Source organism: Notamacropus eugenii, chromosome 1, assembly GCF_028372415.1.
Source record: "Notamacropus eugenii isolate mMacEug1 chromosome 1, mMacEug1.pri_v2, whole genome shotgun sequence".
In the NCBI taxonomy this organism is placed as follows: Eukaryota; Metazoa; Chordata; class Mammalia; order Diprotodontia; family Macropodidae; genus Notamacropus; species Notamacropus eugenii.
Window position 1 is genome coordinate 420,856,193 of NC_092872.1, and position 23,385 is coordinate 420,879,577.

General features: G+C 40.0%; 1 protein-coding gene across 1 annotated transcript in view; it reads left to right on the forward strand.

Moving 5' to 3' along the window:
* The first annotated feature begins 10,496 nt into the window (after positions 1-10,496).
* Positions 10,497-23,385, forward strand: part of SGK2 (serum/glucocorticoid regulated kinase 2) — a 44,377-nt gene continuing 31,488 nt past the window's right edge. Inside the window, exons 1-4 of the mRNA XM_072631462.1 lie at positions 10,497-10,829; positions 11,765-11,825; positions 17,951-18,000; positions 20,742-20,799. Coding sequence (XP_072487563.1) covers positions 11,796-11,825; positions 17,951-18,000; positions 20,742-20,799 — 138 coding nt within the window. The 5' untranslated portion in view covers positions 10,497-10,829; positions 11,765-11,795. The remainder of the gene's footprint in view (positions 10,830-11,764; positions 11,826-17,950; positions 18,001-20,741; positions 20,800-23,385) is intronic.

Sequence of the window (23,385 nt, forward strand, 5' to 3'; positions counted from 1 at the left end):
ATACCAGTTGGATCAATGCCAAGATCAGAAAAACTGTCATAGACCATGAGACACTGACAAGAGGATGCAAAAAAGCAGTCAAGGGTCAGATCTTGTACCTCTATAAGGAGACAAAACACTACCCAGAGAATTCGGGAAATTCCTGGTCCACAAGCTCCAAGAGCTAGACATGCTCCTGATGCCCAGCAAGTCATGCTGGGTAGCAATTGCTCACAACCTAAGGTCATTGCAGGGGGAGCAGCTCAGCAGACTATTAAGATCTTTAGTCCAACTATGCCCAAAAGGATATAAAAATGTACATACCCTTTGATCCAGCAATCCCTCTTCTAGGGTTGTATCCCAAAGAGATCATAAAAATGGAAAAAGGACCCATATGTACAAAAATATTTATAGCAGCTCTTTCTTTGGTGGTCAAGAATTAGAAATTGAGGGGATGCCCATCAGCTGGGGAATGACTGAACAAGTTGTGGTATATGAATGTAATGAAATACTACTGTGCTATAAGAAATGACCAGCAGGTAGACTTCAGGAAAATCTGGAAAGACTTATATGAACTGATGCAGAGTGAAGTGAGCAGAACCAAGAGAACATTGTACACAGTAACAACAACATTATTTGATGATCAACTATGATAGACTTAGTTCTCCTCAGCAATACAATGATCCAAGACAATTCCAAAAGATTCATGATGGAAAATGCTGTCCATATCCAGACAAAGAACTGTGGACTTTGAATGCAGATCAAAGCATACTATCTTAACTTTCTTTGTTTTTTTTCTTTCTTGTGGTTTTCCCCTTTTGTTCTGATTCTTCTTTCACAACACGACTAATGTGGAAATATGTTGAACATGATTATACATGAATAACCTATGTCAGATTGCTTATTCTCTTAGAGAGGGATGAGGGGAGGAAAGAAGGGAGGGAAGGAGGAAAATTTGAACTCAAAATCTTATAAAAATGAATGTTGAAAATTTTCTTTATGTGTAATTGGAAAAAATGAAATATTATTAAGAGGGGAGAAAAGATCGTCAATCCAACTGCTCGACTGAGGAATAAAGAAAATGATGAAATTGCTGTCATTTGAGTTAAATCAGACTTCAGACTGTGGTGAAAAAAGTGGGGCAGGGGTAGGAGGGAACATAGTAGAGAATTGTGTACAGAGGGCAAGATGTCAAAGTCAAATTTCCGGAAACTGAGATATCTTGCAGTCACTGAAGCAAGGGAAATGATCAAGCAGTTGAGGAAGAAAGACATGTAATCCCTCACTTCAAGGTTAATGGAGAATAGTTTCTAATATTGAGTCCTTATGCTTAGCTTGACTTCATGTAAATGTCAGAGCATTTGTGTTTTTAAAAGAGGATATTTGTTAATTTACATAGATCACTTCATTTCATCACCAACATGACCAACTACCTACTACGTGAGAAACATCATTCTATGTGCTTGGGATAGAAAAGATTTCTACAAATAACAACTGTTCCAAACCTTTTCCTCTGTCCATGTAACCAAATGACCTAGCCACCCATTTCACTAAGAAAATTGAGGCCAGCTAACATGAGCTGTTCCTTATTTCTCATAACTTCTCAGTGCCATTACCTACTCTTTTTGGCTAAAAAAAAGAATTATAGCCAATTCTTATGCAAGTTAATCTTCCACCGGGACTCTTGATATTCAGGTTTCCTTAATTCTAAAAAACCCTGTTCTTGATTCTTCATTCTTACTCACTTGCTGTCCCAGCTTTCTTTTCCTCTTCCCTGATGAATTCTGTTAAAAAAAAAAAAAGTTGTGTGAGTAGAAAAGCCAAGAGCAGGTATCAAGTATAATCAGGAAAATATAGAGAGGAGTTTGCAGAAAAGGAGAAAAAAGTTGTTTACACCCAAATTCCTAATGTCTCCACTTTATCACTACCTGCTTTTTTCTCCTATCCTTTACAATCTGGCTTCTGTCCTTACCACTCTACTGAAACTGCTTGCAGAGGTCACTAGTCACCTCCTAACTGTCAAATCACAATGGCCCAAATCCAGAGCCTATGATACAGACAGCACCTGCATACCTTCGATATCTCTCAGTTATGCCTGCTTCTCCTTTGAACTCTTTCAGCCCTGTAGTGTCCCAGTCATCTTCCACCTTCAGCTCTACAGGTTTTGTCACTATGAATGGCCCCCACATTCCACCCCTTCCCACTTTCTTTCAAATAATCTCTCCTCTTTGGAGTTCAGAGTCACAACAGTATCTCTGGCATTTTCTTCTGGTATTTTCCTACCTTGTCAACATTTTTTATTTTTTAAAGTATATTTATATTGATATTTTTTGTTTTCGCAACACCAATCTTCCATGATGTATTTCTCACCTTTCCCTTTCCTAGTGCCATCCTATATAACAAAGAATAAAAGTGGGGATAGCAAAACTATCCAACATACGTAAAGAGATTGAGATCTGTAATATTCCACATCCATAGTCTCCCACTTCTACATAGAGAGGGAGATACATATATATATAATATGTATGGATGTATATATGAATACACATATGTGTATATATATATATAGTATATAGTGGATTATACATAATTGCATTGTATAAATGGTATATGTGTATACATATATATGTGTACGTATGTATATATTGATAATATGTGACCAAGCTTGGTCATTGTAATTAGAAGTATTCAGTTACAGTTAGCTGATCTTTTTCTAACCCATTCATTGGCTCATTATCCTCTTCCTTATCCCTTAATGTGATTGTTCCCCAAGGGTCTGTCCTTGACCCTCTCCTCTCTCTGCATCCTTCCTTGGCAATATCATTCATTTCTATGGTGGCTTCATCTATCATCTCTAAGTAGATGATTCCCAAATATTTTTGGCCCTGACCTCTCTTCTTAGATGGAGACTCAGATCTTCTCTACCTGTCTCCAGGATATCTTTTCCATCAGCAAGCTCACACTTAAAATATCCAAAACTGATCTCATTATGTTTTTCCCTAGGCCTGCTCCTCCTTCTGACTTCACTGCTTCTATCTGTGGTAACAACACAGTTCCTCTGGTCTCCCATATTAGAAACCATGGATTTATTTGCACTCTTCCCTCTCCTCTCCTCTCATACCAATTAGTTACCAAGTCCTAACAGTAACAAATATTAAATGTTTCCTATAGAGAAGGTGCTGGGAATAGAAAGACCAAAAAAAAAGTTCCTACCCTCAAGGGGCTTATATTCTTCTAAGGGGATGCAACATGAACACCTGGTAAGTGTTTTACAGTAGAGGGAGTGAAAAAGGTAAAGGAGAGATCAGATAAAGTTCTAGCTAGTATGGTGTCATGGACAAAGCATTCTACTTGGAGTCAGGAAGAACTGGGTTTCTATTCCATCTCAGCCACTTATTAGCTATGTGACTGAGCAAATTACTTATTCTCAAAGTGCCTCAGTTTTCACATCTGTAAAATGAAAGTATTGAACTTGATGGCCTCTTAAGCCTCTTCCCAGTGAGGAAAGGGAGAGCACCAATAGCTGGAAAAATCAGGGAAAGATTCACAGGGGAGATGGTGCCTAGACTGAGCCTTAAAAGAAAATATGGATTCTGAAAGGCTGAGATGGGGAGGGAGTCCATTTTAGGCAGAAGAGATGGTTTTTAAAAAAATTATATTTTATGTTTTCCCAGTTACATGTAAAGACAATTCCTAACATTCATTTAAAAATATTTTGAGTTCCAAATTTTCTCTCTCCTTCTCTTACCTCCCTTTTCCTTGAGACAGTAAGTAATATGTTATGAGTTATACATGTTCAATCATGCAACACATATGACCATATTAAGCGTATTGTGAAAGAAGACACAGACTCAAAGGGAAAAAACCTCACAAAAAAATACAGAAAGTGAAAAATAGTATGCTTCAATCTGCATTCAGTCTCCATTAGTTCTTTTTCTGGAGGTGGATAACATTCTTCTTCACGAGTCCTTTGGAATTGTCTAACATCATTTTATTCTGAGAATAACTAAGCCATTCACAATTGTTCATCATACAGTATTGTTGTTACTATGTACAATGGTTCTACTTACTTCACTTTGTATCAGTACATATAAGTCTTTCCAGTTTTTTCTGAAACCAGCCTGCTCATTGTTTCTTATGGCACAATAATATTCCATTACAATTGTTTATCACAGCTTGTTCAGCCATTCGCCAATTGATGGACATCCCCTCAATTTCCAATTCTTTGCCACCACAAAAAGAGCTGCTATAAATATTTTTGTACATGTGGGCCATTTCCCTTTTTTTTGTGATATCTTTGGGATACAGACAGAGGAATGGTATTGCTGGATCAAAGGGTATGCACAATTTTATAGCCCACGGGCATAGTTCTAAATTGCAGGAGAGATGGTTTATGCAAATATATGGAGGCAAAAGAAGATGGTATATAGAGTTCAGGGAATAACTAATAGTGCAGTTTGACTAGGAAATAGAATGCATGAAGGAATATTGTGATATAAGGATGGAGAGGTAGGTTAGAGTAAGACTGTAGAGGACTTTGAAAGCTGGCTAAGAAATATTTCATTCTATAGACAATAAGATTTCCCTAAATCCACTAAAAGTTTTTGAGCAGAGGAATGAAATGGCTAAATGTGTGCGTTAGAAAGATGATTTTGGCTGAAATTTGGAAGGGATTAGTGGCAGAGAGACCAATGAGAAGACTATTATAATCATCCAAGTGAAAGGTGATGAAGACCCTATGATGGTGGTCATGTGAATGGAGAAAATGGGATAGATATAAGAGCCATTGTGAAGGCATAATTTGTAAGATTTGGTAATGATTGGATGTAGGAGTTGGAGGAAAGGGAAGAGTTAAGGATGGTGCTGATGTAATGAACCTGGTGACTAGGAAGACAGTGATGCTTTCAATAGAAATAGGAAGATAGAAGAAGGGAAGGGTCTGGTGGGGGATGGGCATTGAGAAAATGAGTTTCATTTTGGATGTGTTGAATTTGGGGGATATCCAGGTGGAAAGGTCTAGCACACAGTTGGAAATGATGAATAGAAGTTCAGAGGAAAGATGAGGGCTGGATATCTAGATTTGGGGATCACCTGCATACAGGTTATAATTAAACTTATGGAAGTTTATGAGGAAATCAAGGGAAAGAGTATAGGAAAAAGTACCTTCCAGCTTTGTTTCTGACTTTCTGGATTTCATAATTATATCTCTATTGTTGTCTCATCCTTGAAGTTCCTTCAGGTCCTGGGACCTCCTTGTCCTGTAACATCCTCTGCTCAACCTGGAGTACCTGTCTGCAAGAACTAAGGTCAGCCTGTCCTCATTATCCTTTCCTATTCCTAACTTGCTTCTCTTCAAAATCACTGTCCTCTTCTGACTTTTCAGCCCACTTTTGTGTATGGTCTCCCCCACTCCTCGTAGAATGAAAGCTCCTTGGGGCCAGGGATTTTCTTTTCTTTTTGCTTATACAGTCAATCTTCATTATTCATGGATTCTGTATTTGTGAATTACTCTAGTCACTACAATTTATTTGTAACTTCAAAATCAATACTTGAGGCACTTTTCTGATCATTTTTGGACATGTCCAGAGTGGGGAAAAGTTTGAGTCACCCTATGCACAAGTTCCCAGTTGAGGCTGAGCAAGGCAATGCTCTGTCTTCTTGTTTTGGCTCTCATTCAGTAAACACATGTCCTTTTTTCCATCCATTTAGTGCCACATTTTTTGCATTTTTGTGCTTTTTGTTGGTGATTTAGTTGTTTAGAATGGCTCCCAGGCACAGTGCTGAAGTGTTCTGTAGTATTGCCTAAGCACAGAAGGCTCTGATGTGTCTTACAGAGAAAGTATGTTTAGATAATGCATGTGTTACAGTGTCATTTGCCATCAGTTTAATGTTAATGAATCAACAATGTTGTACATTCAGAAAAAAGGAAGAGGATATTCCCATATAATTATGTGTAAGAAACATATGTTAAATAAGGTGTCTTTAATTTAAACAGAAATGCATAAAACAAGATTATGTATTGAATAGTTGATAAAAATGTAGTGACCAGAGGTTCTCAAAAACCAAACCCCAGATCTCCCCTAGGAGACATTGTTAATGCAGTGTTTGTGGTAACTTCACTGAACATAAGTACCACAAATGCAAGGGGCTGTATTTGTATCCTGAGCACTTCACATAGTTCCTAGCATACAGTAAGTACTCAATAAATGCTTGTTTCCTTTTTGTCTTCCTTCCAAGGATGGAACCTTGAAGGGCAGAAAGACCATGATAAATTAGCCAAGGAAAATGAAAAGGAGAGGTTAGACAAGTCAGAGGAGCTAGGAGATAAATTAGCTAAACCAAGGGAAGCAAAGAGTGTCCAGATTCCACCCCTGCAACATGCTTCTCTAGTCGTTTCCTCCATTTAAAAAAAAAAAAGGTATGCTATTGCTAGGGTACAGACTCTGGGAACCCCCTTGAACTCTCCTTGAATCTTCACTCTTGATCTGGTGTTTGCCTGAGGTCACAAACCTTCCATTACAGCTATGCCTAAATATCGGTTACCCTTAACCTAGCCTAACCCTCCATTGTCTGTTATCTCCAGGTAACATTCAACAGCTTCCCATCTTTAATCCCAGTCCCATCAAGATCCTCTTCAGACTCTTTCTCAAGACTACCCCTAAACCCCTCCTCCAGTCACCCCAGACTTCTTGACCACCCCTAGATCCCTCCCACGGTCTTTCTGTATATAAGATCCATCTTGCCTCCATGAAGATGCTCAGATTCTATCTGGCCAGCTTGTCCAAATAAGCTTCACAAATGTTCAGATTCCTTAAGAGTCTACCCAATATGGTGGATCTTTAATAAAGATCTTTGTTTTTCTTTGGCTGAAAGAGGACTTGGGTCAAATTTATTCTGGTAGCATGTGATGGTGTTGCTATTTTGGGGTCCTAGAAACTGTTGAGGCTGGGGTGCTGTACCCCAAAATACCGACACCCCAGGTCCTGCTCTAATGAATTCAACCCAAATCTTCTTAAAGCCAAAGAAAAACAAAGTTTATTAAAGATTCACCACACTGGGTTGACTCTTAAGGAGCCTAAGCATTCGCAATGCTCGTATTAAGAAATGGGCCAGATAGGATCTCAGTTAGACAGAGTCTGAGATGGATGGAATCTGAGTGCCTTCATGGAGGCCAGATGGAATTTAAATACAGAAAAAGACCCAGGGAAGAATCCAGGTGTCACCAGGTAGTCTGGTGTCCCAAGGATGGTCTTGATAGATCAAACCCAGGCAATGGCTAGTGATAGGATCAAAAGAAGGAATATCAAAAGAATGCTAAATAGATGATTGGGAGTATCTGGGCTGGGAGAAATGGAAGGGGATTCCAAGGAGCCCTCTCCCCCTGTCCCAAGGCCAGACTTTCTGGGGGCCCTTCAGACAAATGTGACAAAAGTCCTCCCAAACCAAGGGAAAAAGATATTGGCTTGGGCTTGTATCTCATCAGTAACCTAAACCTTAACACTATTTTAGTAAAAACCCTTATTATCTGCCTATGGGAATTCCTTCTAGCTCTTTCTCTTCCAATCCATCCTTCCTATAAACATTTTTAGAATAATCTATTTTTTTCATATAAATATGATCAGGTGCTCAGAAATCTTCAGGAGTTCCTTACTGCTTCCTGGGTAAAGTTCAGATTCATTCCTTTGTGTGACAGTCATGGTTCTCTATAATTTGACTCAGTCTTGCCTTCCCAGCCTTATCTCATATTATATCCTGTCATATTCTCTGCTGCAGCTACACTGGACAACTTTTTATAGCCTCTCCCCAAACACATACCGATGTTCTCTTCCACTTCTGCTGTGCCTTGGCTCAGACACTTCCCCATCCCTGGAATGAACTCCTTTCTTCACCTTTTGAACTCTTAACCACCCTTTAAAATCCAGTCCAAATGCCTTCTCTTTCAGGAAGCCTTCTCTGATTCCCTGCCACCAATAATAGTAATAATAATATTTATAGAGCACTTCAAAGTTGTTACTTGTATACTTCTCTTATTTGTTATATTTATTTGTTAAATGTATAATTACATCATTTAAGCCTCATGACAAATACAGGAGGTAGGTACAACATTAATCATTGTCTCCTCCAGACCTCCCATAGCACTTTGCTTTGTCCCCCTCCAATGGGCTTATCATGTATTTCATATTATAGCTCTCTATGTTGGTATGTTCTCCCTTTGCAAATTATAGATTTCATTAAGACCAGAACTCTATCTTATTTAAGATTTTTTTTGAGGGGGATGGGTTATTAGCATAGATTAGGCATCTTATAAATTTTGAGTTTTCAGTTCAACAAATATTTATGCACCTACTCTGTGCAAAGAAGTGTGTTAGGCTCTGGGGGTGCAACACAAGAATGAAACTATCTCTGACCTCAAAGAGTTTACATTGTATTATGAAGTGGTATAGTTTCCTACAGTGGACAAAAACATTTGGAAGGACAATGGATCTTTGGACTGGGGGAATTCACAGGGTTTTTTGTTTTGTTTTGTTTTTGTATTCAGCAGTGTTTTCCATTTCTGGCTGAAATCTGAGCTTCAGAAATATAGGGTCTAATGCTTAGCCCTAAAGACCATAACTTCTAAAATACATCTCTGAAAATTCTGTGAATTTTAAGCCTTTAGTAACTTGTTTAACCCCTCCTGGGAAAATGCCCCAGGGTCAGCTCAGGAAGGAACGCGTCAGTATCCAAAGGATCTCAGGGAAAGTTGACTGGTCAGTTTCATTTCTTGGTTTTTGAGTATTTCTCACCTGCTGGTTCCGGTAAATTATCTGACCTTGGAAGTTCCTCTGACTACCGGAGTGGGGAGGGTGGTGAAGAACCATTCACAGCTCCCTCTCTAGTACAGGTAGACTGCTGCCTAAATCTGACGGTTTCAGGTCCTGCCTTCCTGCTGGCCAATCCCACTTGTGGTGTTTAACACCAAACAGAAACACCTTTTATTGACTCTCCTTGGGCCCAGGTTCTTGGTTTTATCCCTGCTACTGCCTGAACTATGGTCCCACCCCCTGAAAGGACTTAAGTCCAAGGGGAAGGGTGCTCAGTCCTGCTTACAGTCAATAATTTAGGATCTGGAACTCGAAGCCATGAATCTGCCACATTCCTTTCTTATTTCTGTATTTGACTTTCTCTGAGTAGGCAAATACAACTCTCTGACTAATGCTGACAATAGAAATGTGGAGGAGAATAGAAGAGAGGGCATAAATACAACTTTTATTGAAAGCAAAATTTCCCATAACCTTGGCACTAAGCCTGAGAAGGGGGAAGGGGAGGAAGAAAAGAGAGCAGAGCTGAAAGTCCCTGGACAGATTTTAATTCCCTTACTTTTATTGAGAGGATGTGTTTTCTCTTTCTTTGGTCTTTCTTTTCTCTCAAATTACTGCAAAGTTTGTGTGCGTGTATGTGTGTGTGTGTGTGTGTGTGTGTGTGTGTGTGTGTGTGTTTAGCTAATAAAGAAATAGAGCAGGACTGTAGGAGACACAGTATGGTATTGTGGAAAAAGCCTACTGCTAAATTGTATAACACTGGATATATCATATCTTTTTTCTAGGTCTCAGTTTCTGCATCTGTAAAATGAGAAGATTTGACTAGGTGAATGCTGAAGGTTTCCTTCAGCTCCAGCATTTTGTTTCTTGTGTTTTAAGGACTTTTCTAACTCTTAACATTCTGTGTTCTAAGGACCCGTCCAACATTTTATATCGTAAGATCTCTTCTGCAGGCACCAGACCTGGAGTCAGGAAAACTCATTATTTTTGAGTTCAAATCTGGTCTCAGACACTTATTGTGTCTGTGTCACCCTGGGCAAGTCACTTTACCCTGCTTGATTCAGTTTCCTCAAATGTAAAATGAATTGGAGAAGGAAATGACAAACGCTTCCAGTATCTTTGTCAAGAAAAACTCAAATAGAGTCACAAATGGTCAGACACAACTGGAAACAGCTGAACAATTACCACCACCAAAAGCTCTGACATTCTGTGTTCTCTTTCAGCTCTGAAATTATTTGATATAATATGGTGAAAAAAGTGCTGAATTTGGCACCAGACGATCCAGTTTCAAATCCCAGCTCTATCATTTACTGCTTATGTGCCTGTGGAAAAATTCCTCTTGTGAAGGGGGTTGGACTAGATGACATCCAGTGTCCTTTTTCAGGTCTCTCTATGACACTGTGACTCTGTTTCTCCTTCAGGACTTGGGTTTCTCGCAGTTGTCACCTGCACCACTGACAGCTATAAGTGTAGGAATAGTCCTGGTCTTCAGGGCTTCTCTTAAGGCCAAACCCCATGTGTAAAATGAGAATCAGGGTTCTTGCACTCTCCCCTAGTAGGCAGAAAGACTTCTTCCTCCCTCCTCACCTTGCTTTCCCTCCCCTCCCCCAGCCCTGTCATTACTGAACTTCCAAAGTCAGGTCCGCCCCAGTGGGGCAAGTGGGCTGGAGATGGGTGTGTTGTAACAGCTGGAGAAAGGAGGCAAAGGTGAGCAGGCTGTGGGCCCAGCCGGTCACTCCCAGGGCCTCGGCTGGCTGTGTGTTACTCAGAAGAGAAACTTCACCATTGCTGCCTGGTCTCACAGGTTCCCAGCCCTGAGTGCTATCTTCTGTCATAACACAGGGACCAAACCTTTTTCTGGGACTGGCTGAAAGCTGATTCGGGTTCATCATTTTCTGTTGATCTTTAATGCTGTTTTAAGGGGGAAATGTAGATGAGTCTCTACATAGGTCTCTTCTGATTGTCAGCTAACGACCATTGCTTGGCTCTGCAGAACTTACAGACCAAGGGGCTGGAGAAGGGCAGGCAGAGGATTCCGAAGATTTTGAGGTACTGCAGTCTCACCTTCTGTTTAGGATGATTGGTCATTGGGAAGAAGGCTTTCTATATCTACTCCTGTTAAAAAATGAGGGTGGGGGCTTGTGGTTGGGACCCCATGCTCTGAGCTGCTTTTAACACACCTGTACTAAGAGTCAGAAAACTCAGATTCTAAGTCTAGACCCTGTCACTAACACAGTATGACCTCTGGCAGGGTTTTCCCTCTCTCTGGGTCTCAGTTTCCTATTCTGAAAGATTGAGTTTGATAACATCTGAAGTCCCTTCTGCTGCCTGTGTGGAGAGACTTGTGACTGAAAGTTCTCTGGCCTGGGGCAGGTGTTCAGAAAAGAGCAAAGCTGGAGGATGTCAGTTCTGCGACTGGAGGATGATTTTGGTGTGGAGAGGGACTGGATAAATAAAAGGACCTGGGCAGGAGACCTGGCTTTCCCTTCCTCCAGACTCCTGCTCTTGGGGCTCTTGGTTGATCTACTCCTTGTCAGGAGGTTCACGTTCCTGTGAATTTCTCCACCCCCTACTTCACCTTTCTGTGGCTATAGGCACCAGCTTGTAGGAGACCCAGGAAGGCTCTGATGGTGGGGGTGAAAAGGAATAACTTTAGTTTGAAGGAAAAGAACTGAGCAGGTAAGAGGCCTCATGGATGGGGCATTGAGCCCTATCAGACATTACTGGCTCCAAGCCCCAGAGAGGGCAAATGGGACCAGCCGTTGGGCTGGAAAGGGATTCTAATGGCCTTCGATGGGATGCAGGAGTCTGGGTTTGGCAGCCTGAACATTGAAGTGTGGAGTTTACGGTACTTGGGAACTCTTCTTTGATTATTTAGGTGTTCAGAGGAGGGGGTGGGGAAGACCATGGAAAAGGAGAGGGGTGAGGGAAAGGCAGGGAGGAGGAGGGTTTTAATCCCAGCCTCTTTCTTCCCTCTTCTCTAGTCTTCTGTGCTGACAGATTTGCTGTTTTACGATGGATCCTTCTGCAAGTCCTAGCCTCCAGGTAAGTTGAAATTGATATTGTGGCTGTATGATACCTTCATATTTTAGGGTCCTGACATTCAAGATCTAGGCCCTTTGGGGTTGCTGGGAAGGAAGCTACATGAATGTATTTTTTATACACTTCCAAGGTCAACGCATTTGCTCTCTGAGGTAGCAAAAAAAAAAATTCTTATTTAAAAAAAAATACTTTTGAGGTATTACAGTCTCATCCTCTGCTTACAATGAATGTCCTTCAGGAAGAAGGCCTTCTATATCTACCCCTATTAAAAATGAAGGGGGGACTTGAGGGTGGGACCCCATGCTCTGAGATTCTTTTAGCAGACTTGTACTGAGTCAGGAAACTCAGATTTTAGTCCAGGACCTGTCACTAACACAGTACGACCTCTGGTGGAATTTTTCCTCTCTCTGGGTCTCAGTTTCCTCTTCTGGAGGTTTGAATTTGATCATATGTAGGGTCCTTTCCTGCTCTCAAGTTCTATGGGTCTGTGACCTGCTGCCTTATACCAAAGTGTGGAGAGGCTTGTGATTGGGGCAGGTGTTTAGAAAAGGGGAGGGGGACGGTGTCAGTTCTGAGATTGGGTGATGACTGTTGTGGAGAGAGGACAAACTGAAGGATTTGAGTAGGGGGCCTTCCACCCTGGCTGTAGTGCTGAGAAATTTGCTGTTTTACAGTGGATTCTTCTGCAAGTCTTAGCTTCTAGATGCGTTGAAACTGGTTTTGCTTTGGAGCAATCCACTAAATCCAGTAATCATTTACTAAACATCTGCTATGTGCCAGGCACTGTGCTAAGCTCTGGGGATACAATTAATAAAAAGAAAGACAACTGCTGTCCTCAAAGAGCTTATAATTTAAAAGCGGAAGACGAGGCAGAAAAGGGTGGGGGGAGATACACCAGGGGCCCCATCCAGAAGGATGGGAGTGGGGTTATTCTTGTCTTTTAAAAATGATGCGGAGGAGAAGGGAACAGGCTGAAGTGTTGGAAATTTAATTTACTTACACCCAACACTGTGAGTCCTTCTTGCCCACTTTCACCCAAGAGAGAGGTCTAGATGACTTACTGCAGAGGTCTACTGAGAAGGGTAGAGTGAAAGGGGCAGTGCATGGAGTCAGGAGACCTGGGTTCAAATCTTGTCTCTGTCACTAATGGGGTGACCTTAGGCAAGTCGCTTCACTTTTACTGGCCTTTGTTTCATCTGCAAAGTGGAGGCTGGAACAGATGAGCTCTAATGTTCCTTCCATCTCTAAATCTATGAGCCTATGATGATGGGACTGGGATTTTATCCCAGGTAAAGGGATGAACTGCGTGGTAGTGTAGAGGTGAGATATATATCTGAAAGCATAGGTTGGAGGGGATTGGGGATGATGGGTTTTTATTCACGTTAAGATGTCCGGCTTTGCTCATGTTCTGGGTAGAGATTGGATCTGAGGTTACATTGGTAGAGGGAATTCCCAGGTGAGAAAATTCCCTCTATCAATGCTGGTCAGCACCTGCTTTGCAACTTCTAATCCTATTTTGCATGAAAAATTGGTTTGGGTTAAAGTAAATTATGTTTTATAATTGAAAATTCGTTGTTAGGTGTGCATTAAGGATAACAGGGTAGAGACATTGCAGATGGGATTCCTTCCAGAATTAAAAGTTGGATTTTCTGACTTCTGAAATTTCTTCCAAACTTTTCCAAGTTATGGCCCTTAAAAGATTTTAAGCTCTCTGGGATTGACTCAGGCTATACAGGAAGGTGTCTCTATCTTTCTTTTAAAACAGGTAAAAGGCTTCTCCCTTCCACCAGACTCCTCTGAATACTTAAAGGGCCTAAGCTTTTTAATTTATGTTCGTGCTATGATTTTCTCTGAGCACTTCTGGGTGTTTAATAGACTCTTTCCTTTGGATAAACCTCCTGCCTTTTCATGTATCACTTTATTTTAAACTTTTTTTTGGCTAGTCTGCCAGATCTAAAGCATTGGGTAGAGGTATCATTGATGGGTGATACATGGTGCTGGGGAGGAGGTAGTATCCTTCCAAGAGGACATGCTGAACAAGAACAAATTAATTAGGACACCAAGATAATGAAGTCAAATAAACAGGCCTTTAGGACTACATATTTATTAAATGATTTGTAAGAGTCTTTAAGATAAAAACCAATTGAAACTATGTTTATTTAGTAACTCATGTAGTAAATTAATTTCAGTACATAAAGTATCATAATTCTTTTTTAGTTCCTCTGAGTCTTCAGGCAAAATTTTAAAAAATCAATTAAATTTTTTTTCAATTTAAAAAATCTGTCTTCTCTTCTTCTTACTTCTCTCCTCTTCACCCCTTCCATTAAAAAAGAAAGAAAAACAAAACCCTTATAACAAATATGGGTCTTTTTTATATTACAAAAGGAGAATAATAGCTGAGTAGAACTCTGGACTACTGAAATGCTAGAGTGAGACACTTACTAGCTGTGTCTATAAAATGGGGATAATCGTGCAAATAGCTTCCAGGGTTGTTGTGAGAATAAAATGAGGTAATATGTGCAAAGCGCTTTCCAAACCTTAAGGCATGATAAAAATATTAATTGTTATTATATGAAATACTATTATATGAAGTGAGTCAAATCAAGAAGCTTTTATTAAGCACCTGCTATAAGCCTGGCACTGTGCTAAGCCCTAGGGATACAAAGAAGGGCAAAAACAGTCCTTGTCCTCAAGAAGCTTACAATTTAATGGGAGATACAGTAATCAAATAGCTACACACACATATATGTATGTGTGTGTGTGTATATATACACATATAAATACATACATATACATATATTATCTATACATGTACATATACATACATACTTATCCACACACATACATACTAGCTGTATGACAAGGCAAGACAGACTCAACCTCTGTCTGCCTTAATTTCTTTATCTGTAAAATGGGGATAATAATAGCACTTACCTCCCAGAATTATTATGAAGATAAAATGAGATACATGTAAAGTGCTTTGTAAACCTTTTGTTGTTGTTGAGTCATGTTGAACTCTTCATTACCATGTAGACCATACTGTCCATAGGGTTTTCTTGGCAAAGATACTGGAGTGGTTTGTCATTTTCTTCTCCAGTGGATTAAGGCAAACAGAGGTTAAGTGACTTGCCCAGGGTCACATAGCTAGTAAGTGTCTGAGGCCGGATTTGAATTCAGGTCTTTCTGATTCCAGGCTTAGCACTCTATCCACTAAGGGTCCAGAGGTTCCCAAAGTAGGTGATATCACCCCTGGGGGTGCTGGAATGATTGGGGAGGAGTGAGAGGGCAGTAGCAGCCTCTGGGGTAATCAGAGAGCATTGAATAAAAATGAGGGGGTGGTAGAAGCATAAGGAAAGAAGAGAAGAACATTTTGAAAAATCATTCATATGCATTTCATTTGTTATGTAACAGGGTTAAAGTCATAGTGATTACATTATTTATCAGATAAACACACAAGATCCAAGTTATAGCTGATCATTGGTCAAATTCACCTACGGGTCTTAACAAGCGAGTATTGGCAGGGGAATTTGTGGAGCATTATCAAGAAATCCAGCATGCATTGGCAGGAATACGTGCATGTTATGACTTGTTATATTATATAGTTACATATATAATGTATGTTGCGTCATCAAAATTTCAATGCAGGAAAAACCCCACAAATTTATGATAAATTACTAAATTTAAGATGCACTATTTTTAAAAAGTTATATTTTTGAAATGATGCAAATTAAAAAAACTGTTAAGGGTTAAAGAAAGTAGATTCACAGGGTGGTAGGCCAAATAAGCTTGGAAACCTCTGCAGTAAGTCATCTAGACCTCTAATTGTAAACCTGAAAGTGCTATAAAATGCTAGTTATTACTATATACAAACATGATAGATACAAGATGGATATAATGTCTAATCACATTAGCATTAAGGGGGTATAAGAAAGGATTCTTGCACAAGGTGGGATTTTAGCTGGGTCTTGGAGGAAGTCAAGGAAGCCAGGAGGTAGATAGAAGGAGGGAGAGCATGCCAGGGATGGGGGACAGTCAATGAAAAGGCAAGTCAGGAGATAAGAGTATCTTATATGAAGAACCATCCGTCCCTGGGTCAGAGAGTATATGGAAGAGTAAGGTGTAAGAAGACTAGTTCTAAAGGGCTTTAAGAGATAAACAGAGGATGTTATATTTGATTCTGAAGATAACAGGTAATAAACTGGGGTGTATTGAATAAGGGGGAGGATACATGGGAAAGAATACTGAATTTGGAGTTAGGATTTGTTGTTGCTTGGTCATTTTCAGTTGTGTCTGACTCTTCCTGACCCCATGTAGGGTTTTCTTGGCAAAGATACTGAGATGATTTGCCATTTCCTTCTCCAGCTCATTTTACAGATGAGGAAACTGAGACAAACAGGGCTAAGTGACTTGCTCAGGTCACACAGCTAGTAAGTATCTGAGGCCAGGTTTGAACTCAGGTCTTTTTGACTCCATGCCCAGCACCTTGGTTCTAGTTCCAACTCTGTGAATAACTTGATCAGGAATGGGTGACCTCCCCTCTTTTCTGTACCTCGTTCTTGTCACAAGAAGGGCCTGTTCTCCAAACATAAAGGGCTCCCTATATAAGCACAGGACCACACTTGTTACCCCTAGGTCCATATATCCAGGTTCCATGGAATCTGGGAAGGAGATAGAAAACAACTGCTCCACATATTGCACTGAATTAGGTATGATCTATGTATAGAAAGTCTAGAGCTGGGGTTCACAGCCTTTTATTTGCCTTCTGATAGTCTGATGAAACCTACAGATTCCCAAAATTCATAAAATACATGAGATTATAAAAGAAAAAAATTCTTTTAAAATATAGATATTAAGATATTTCAAAAAGAAAAAAAAATCCAGATTCCAGGTTCAGAACCCCTAATAAGGAAGCAGAGATGAAGGTAGAAGGAGACCCCCAATGTGACATCATCAGACACTGTTTGGTTTTTATCAGTGGGAATGACATTTAAAAATTCTTCGTAAGGAAGCAGCATTGCTGACTGTTTTATTAATTTACCCTAAGGACCATGAGGTCTCCCTATGACTTGCAGCTGAAACCTTCTTTGAGTGCTATCTTCCTTCATTAGATTGTGAGCTCCTTGACCTTTCCGTTTGTCTCCCCAGCACTGAACACTAAGCACATAGTAAGAGCTTAACAAATGTTTTAGTCATTCATTTATTCTTCCATATAAAACATATTACCTGCAAGTTTTTAAGAAACTGAGACTGGGTGCTTGTCTGGGGATTTCTCTCCTCTAGTATCTAGTATTTCAAACTAAATGATAGGACATCCTAGGATGATTAGACCTTGGAGGCCATCGATTCCAGTCTGCTCACTTTACAAAGGAGGAAACTTGAGGACTGGGCCTACATCTTGGTCATCTTTGGTTCTCTCACAACCCTTAGCATCAGATTTTTATCAAATGAGAGGAGAGAAGAAACTGTGCCTTCCTGATATGAATTCCACAAAGGCTGAACTTTTCCTGTATCCCTTGTTCAGGGTGGTCTTGGGAAGCTGTGTAATTATGTGTGTGGAAGTCTTGTGTATTACCTCTCTACCTCATGACAGCAGAGATGTAAGGAGAGGCAAAGGCCTCTTTCACTGTACAATGTTGGGAGGGGGGTGTGCAGAAAAATAAACAGTATACATTGACTCTCCCAAGAGCATCAGACTATTAGGATGGGAAGAGGAGAGAATTAATCTTGCCTCATATGTGAAATTAGTGATAGTGCTGCAGGCAGAACTATCTTTGAACCCTTCTGAATTTGCTACTTCTGTTATTTTTCATTCCCTCTTGGGCATAACCAGTTTCTAATGTTTGCTTTCAAATTGCAAACTATAGGCCCAGTGAATGGGTGCAAAACTGGATTCTAGAATCCTGGGGTTTCAGAACTACTTGTCCCACAACTATTCTTTAAGTAACTTGAGGGAAAGAAATCACTTTTTCTTCATCTTTGAATAACAGCAATATTTGGTCCCTTTCTACTTCATAGACAGGAGAATAAAAATAAACTTCATAGACTTGTTTGTGGCTTTTGAGAAAAAATACTAATGTAATAAAAGTGATTTTAAGTAACTTTTACTTTTGTTTAACATTTTTTTTTAGAACTCAACACCCAATGGAAATATCAATTTGGGACCTTCAGCAAATCCAAAGTAAGTTCTTAAAGATGAAGAAACTGAGGCCTGCCTGAAAAGACCTCTAGATGGGAAAAAATATGTTTGTTGCTTGGTGGATTTTATGATTCCCTGCTTCTAGCCTCCTGCTTACAATCCATTTTCCATACTAGCAACTATCAGATTTCAGTCTTCCTAAAGCACATCCTTCCTCCGTTCAAAGTCTTCCACTTGGCTCCCCATTGCCTTGTACAATGCTCTTCAGACTTCCATGTAAATGAAAAAGGTTGAGTATACATATCTGCTATGTATATATTTACATGTACTACTACCATAATAATGATGTATATTATACAACTTATATGAAATAGATTAACAAAAGTATGAGATAAGGATGAATTAATATTTGATTTTTAATCAAATATTACTGAATAGGAAGGCAGGTAGGTGACACTATGGGTAGAGTACTGGCTCTGCAGTCAGGAGGGCCTGAGTTCAAATCTAGACTCAGAAACTACTATCTGTGTGACTCTGGGCAAGTCACTTAATTCTGCTTGCCTCAGTTTCCTCATCTGTAAAATGAGTTGGAGAAGGAAATGACAAACCACTCCAGTATCTTTGCCAGGAAAATCCCAAATGGAATCATGAAGAGTCATCCATGAATGATTGACTAAACAACAAATTAATTGAAAGTTACTGGAGTTTATTGAATGGGGGGGTGACATGGTTAGACCTGCACTCTTGGACAATCTTAGTGAAACAATGGCTTTGAGAGGGGAGAGAGGAGTGACTTGAGACAGAGAGATGTCAGTCAGGCTATTGCAATAATCTGGTCAAGAGGTGATGGGGACCTGAGCAAGAGTGATAGCCGTGTGTGTCAAGAAAACAGGAGAGATGTTGTGAAAATAGAAATAAAATTTGGCTACTAATTGGATATATGGGGTGAAGGAGGGTGAGGAGTTGAATGTGGCACTAGGAAACTGGAAGGTTGATGGGTGGTAAATAGCAAACTTCTCAGTTTAGTAAAGGGATGGTTTGTAGAGAAGGGGGAGATAACAACCCAACCATGCCTATTTATCTCCTGTGGCTCACTTTATACCACCAAAAAAAAATGGAAAGGTTTGAGAGGCATACCTCTTTCTTACATGTCACTTCCCTGAAGCAAAGTTTGACCATTAGGATGAGAAGGGAGATGGAGGAGGTGGGAGAGAAGTAGATGGGGCAGGGAGTTTTGCCTGTACTACCAGCTGCTTGGTTTGCAGAGTTGGATTACATCTGAGGGGTCAGTGCCAGAAATGGAAGGCCAACACAACAGAAGGTGGAGTACAGTAGGGGAAGAGTTGGTCGATTATGGGTGAAGTGGGTGGTATAGTTGTTAGAGACAAGGGCAGGACTGGCTATGGGATGTAAACCATTTTCCCATCCTCTGATTGGTTGATTGAAAGGCCACTGGGGTCATGGAATTCCCCTACTGTGGAAACCAGTGGCTTAGTGAACAAAGACCCAACTACTTTCCCTGATATTCAGGTTCCTTCGGGATCCATCATTTGTAACCCACTTTTACAACATTATCCTTCCCTAACCTTAGTGCTTAAGCTAAAGTGGGTAATTGGCTGTTCCCCAAACATGCCCTGTGCTTTCCTGCCTTTGCCTATTTGCCCATTCTTTTCCTTCTTTCTGGCATGTTTTCGTACCATCTTTGCTTGTTGAAATCCTGTCTCTCAAGGCCAGTTTGCATGAAGTGTCCTTCAGGAAACCTTTCCTAATGCCTTAGAGGGAAGTAAACTTTCCCTCCTCATCTGTATTCACACAGTTTTCTGTACCTTTCAGTCTTTGAACACTGGCCACATCCTGATCTGTACTGCAGTCATTTTCATCCATGCCTTTTCTACGCTCAATAAGCTGAAAGCAACTGAGCATAAAGATCCTGTGCAGTCCTATCTCAACTTTATGGATGAGCACAGGAATTGAGTCTTTTCTGTCTCCCTCTCCTCCCCCTAGCACCATGATTTTCATGCAGTGGGTACCAAATTAGGTATTTGTGGAATGAAGGAGATACTTTATTTAGGGAGGTGACTTAATAATGTGTAGTGAAGAGCTGTCCTCAGCCCTGAGAAAGAACTATATTATTTTTCCTTTTTTCTTCCCATTTTCATTGTTTTTGGTGATACTGTTTTTTTCTCTCTCCAAAATTGTACTTCCCTGTTTTCTTTCTTTCTTCTTATTTTCATTGTCTTTGGTGAGAGATGCCCTTCTCTTTTCCTATCCATTTCAAATGCTAACATACTATCCTTGAGAATTTTAATAATTCATTTAGTTAAGGCTCAGAGATATGAGATGGAAGAGAGTTCAGGGCTGTCTAGTCCAAACCACATACTCATTTTATAAATAAAGAAACAGAGGCCTAGGGAGGTTAAGTGACTTGCCCATTCAAGGTCACATAGGTAGTAAATGTTCAAGGTGGTATTTAAATCCAGGTCTTCTATTGGAGGGTCAGCACTCTTTCTGCTCAAGCTCTCTGCCTCCAGTTTCTTCTTTCCTTTCCTTTCTCTTTTCCTGCTCCCTCCATAATGTATCATATACATCAAGTAGTGGAGAAAAGCAAATTTGCTTTGGGTCCAGATCATGCTTTAGTATCAAGTAAATGAACTGACATAGAACCAATGTTTCCTCCTTAATGATTGGGATTACTCTTCTTTTGGGAAGATCTAGGTAGCTCCCCCATATACCAAAAGTTGAAATAAGAGATTTATTACTAATATGTTCTTCTCTTCCAACAGTGCCAGGCCAACAGACTTTGACTTCCTGAAAGTGATTGGAAAAGGGAGTTATGGAAAAGTAAGTGATATTTGGGACCATGAATCTCTCTCTTCCTGGTTCCCTGGCATTTAAGATCTACAAAATGGTTATGCAAGCCTTTACTGTCTTTACTCCATTATCAGTAGAATACTTGTCAAATTCTCTTTGTATATTTCTCAGTTGTTCTCCTCCCCTCCTACCTTCAGACAGTCATAATTGTTGCAGGAGTTTAGAGGAGACAGACCTAACAGAATAGTTTAGGGTAGCTTCCTGGAGGAGGCAGAAGTCTTATAGGATGAATAGGGGAGATATATGAAGGATAATTTGAGTTAGCCCCCTAATTTAAAAGCTTGTTGAACCTTTCAGATTTCAAGAAAAGAAAAACTGAAGGAGCTAAATTTCAAGTTACCTTTTGTATGTCTCCTTCCTGAACACTAATCACCTCTGGCCAGCACTGATAAGAACACTCTTTCACACTGCGAATTTCTTTCTTAGCCAAGCAAGGACCTTTGTGTTATCAGTTATAAAGGCAAGAGAATGTGCTGAATAAGCTGGCTGAAGCCTCCTGTTCACTACTGAGAGCACTGTTCCCATAATTAGATATTATTCTCCATTTCTGAAACAAGAGTTTGACAAATTTCAGACATCAGGTAGTCACTGTGCTCAATATTTTTGGTATGGTCATAACAAAAAGAACATTGGTTCCCTTTGCTTTCCCTGGTTTTTTTTGTGTGTTTTACTCTTGTAGTAACTTGAGAAGTTCTCCATACAGAATGATGCCACTTACTTCAGGCAGTGAAGTATTCTGAATTTGAAGAGACATTTATCAGAGGTCATCTAGTCCAGCACTCTCATTTAAAAATATATATTTTATTTTTTCCCTAGTTACATGTAGAGATAATTTTTAATATTCATTTTTTTAAAATTTTGAGTTCCAAATTTTCTCTCTCCCCACCTTGCCTCTCCTCCCCTGGAAACAGTAAGCAATTTGATACAGGTTATAAATGTTAAATCATGCAAAACATGTTGCCATATTGTGTTTGGCCTTTGTTGCCGAAGAAGACCATGCCATCGGAGAAATGATGACATGACTTGCACTTGACTTTGTTTGGAGTGAGGGAGGGCTGTGCAGGTCACCAGCCTCACTTCTCCTCCAGAGCCATCTGATTCCATTGACCAGATATTCATCAGGATGACTGGAGATGACCCAGGATGCACTGGGAGACCTTGGACCCTTTAGGCCAAGGTCTTTGCAGGTACTGGCTTAGGGTGAGGCAACATCAATTCATTGACTAGGCTACTTCACTGAAGTAGCTAGGGCATGGCGCCTTTAATGGGGGCAAGAAAAAGAAAGACACATTGCCATATTAGTCGTTTTGTAAAAGAAGACACAGACCCACAGGGGAAAAGAAAACATTAAAAAAATACAAAAAGTAAAAAATAGTATGCTTTGATCTGCATTCAGTTTCCATCAGCTCTTTCTCTGGAGATGGATAGCATTTTTCAGCATGAGTCCTTTAGAATTGTGCTGGATCATTGTATTTCTGGGAATAGCTAAGTCATTCACAGTGGATCATCATAAAGTGTTGTTACTGTATACAGCGTTCTCTTGGTTCTGCTCACTTCACTTTGCATCAGTTCATGTAAGTCTTTCTAGGTTCTTCTGAAATTAGCCTGCTCATCATTTCTTGGAGCACAATAATATCCCACTATAATCATGTGCCACAACTTGTTTAGTCATTACAATTGATGGGCATCCCCTCTATTTCCAATTCTTTGCCACTACAAAAAGAGCTGCTATAAATATTTTTGTACAAAAACGTCTTTTCCATCTTTTTTTAAATCTCTTTGGGATATAGACCTAGTAGTGGTATTGTTGGATCAAAGGGTATGCACAATTTTATAGCCCTTTGGCAGCACCCTCATTTTACAAACAAGAAAACTGAGGTGCAGAGATGGGAAGAGTCAGGATTTGAAGCCCAGTTCTCTTCACTACTGATCTTAATGCTCTCTCCATTATAGCCCAGCAATTGCCTAGGGCAGGGGTCGGGAACCTTTGACCTCAAGGTCACATGTGGCCCTCTAGGTCCTCAAGTGGGACCCTTTGAGGGAATCTAAATTTCACAGAACAAATCCCCTTAATAAGAGGATTTGCTTTGTAAAACTTGGGGCCATCAGTTTCCCACCTCTGGGTTAGGGGTTATTCTGACTTCTGAGTTTCCAATGCATCTCTTCCTCCTTGGGCTTGGATTTTTTTTTTTACCCTCTCTCAAACTACATATGAGACAGAGGAGAAGCATGGGCAAGGTAGGGAGAGAGTCTATGATCTCCTGACTGCCTTCTACTTGGTTTAGAAAAATACTCTGTCAAAATATACTCAACTCTTTATGTGACCCTTTCTAGATGATCCTTTAGAGCAGGAATCCTAAAGGTTCTATAGAGAGATTTCAGGGGATCAATGAACTTGGATGGAAAAAAAGATCTTTAATTTTGTTTTTCTAAGTTTTAACTGAAATTTAGCATTTGCTTCGATTATGAATTTAAAACAAAAACCCAAACAATACTCTGATTAGCAGTCTAAAGCTTCACCAGACTACCAGTAACACACACATACAGAGTAAGAAC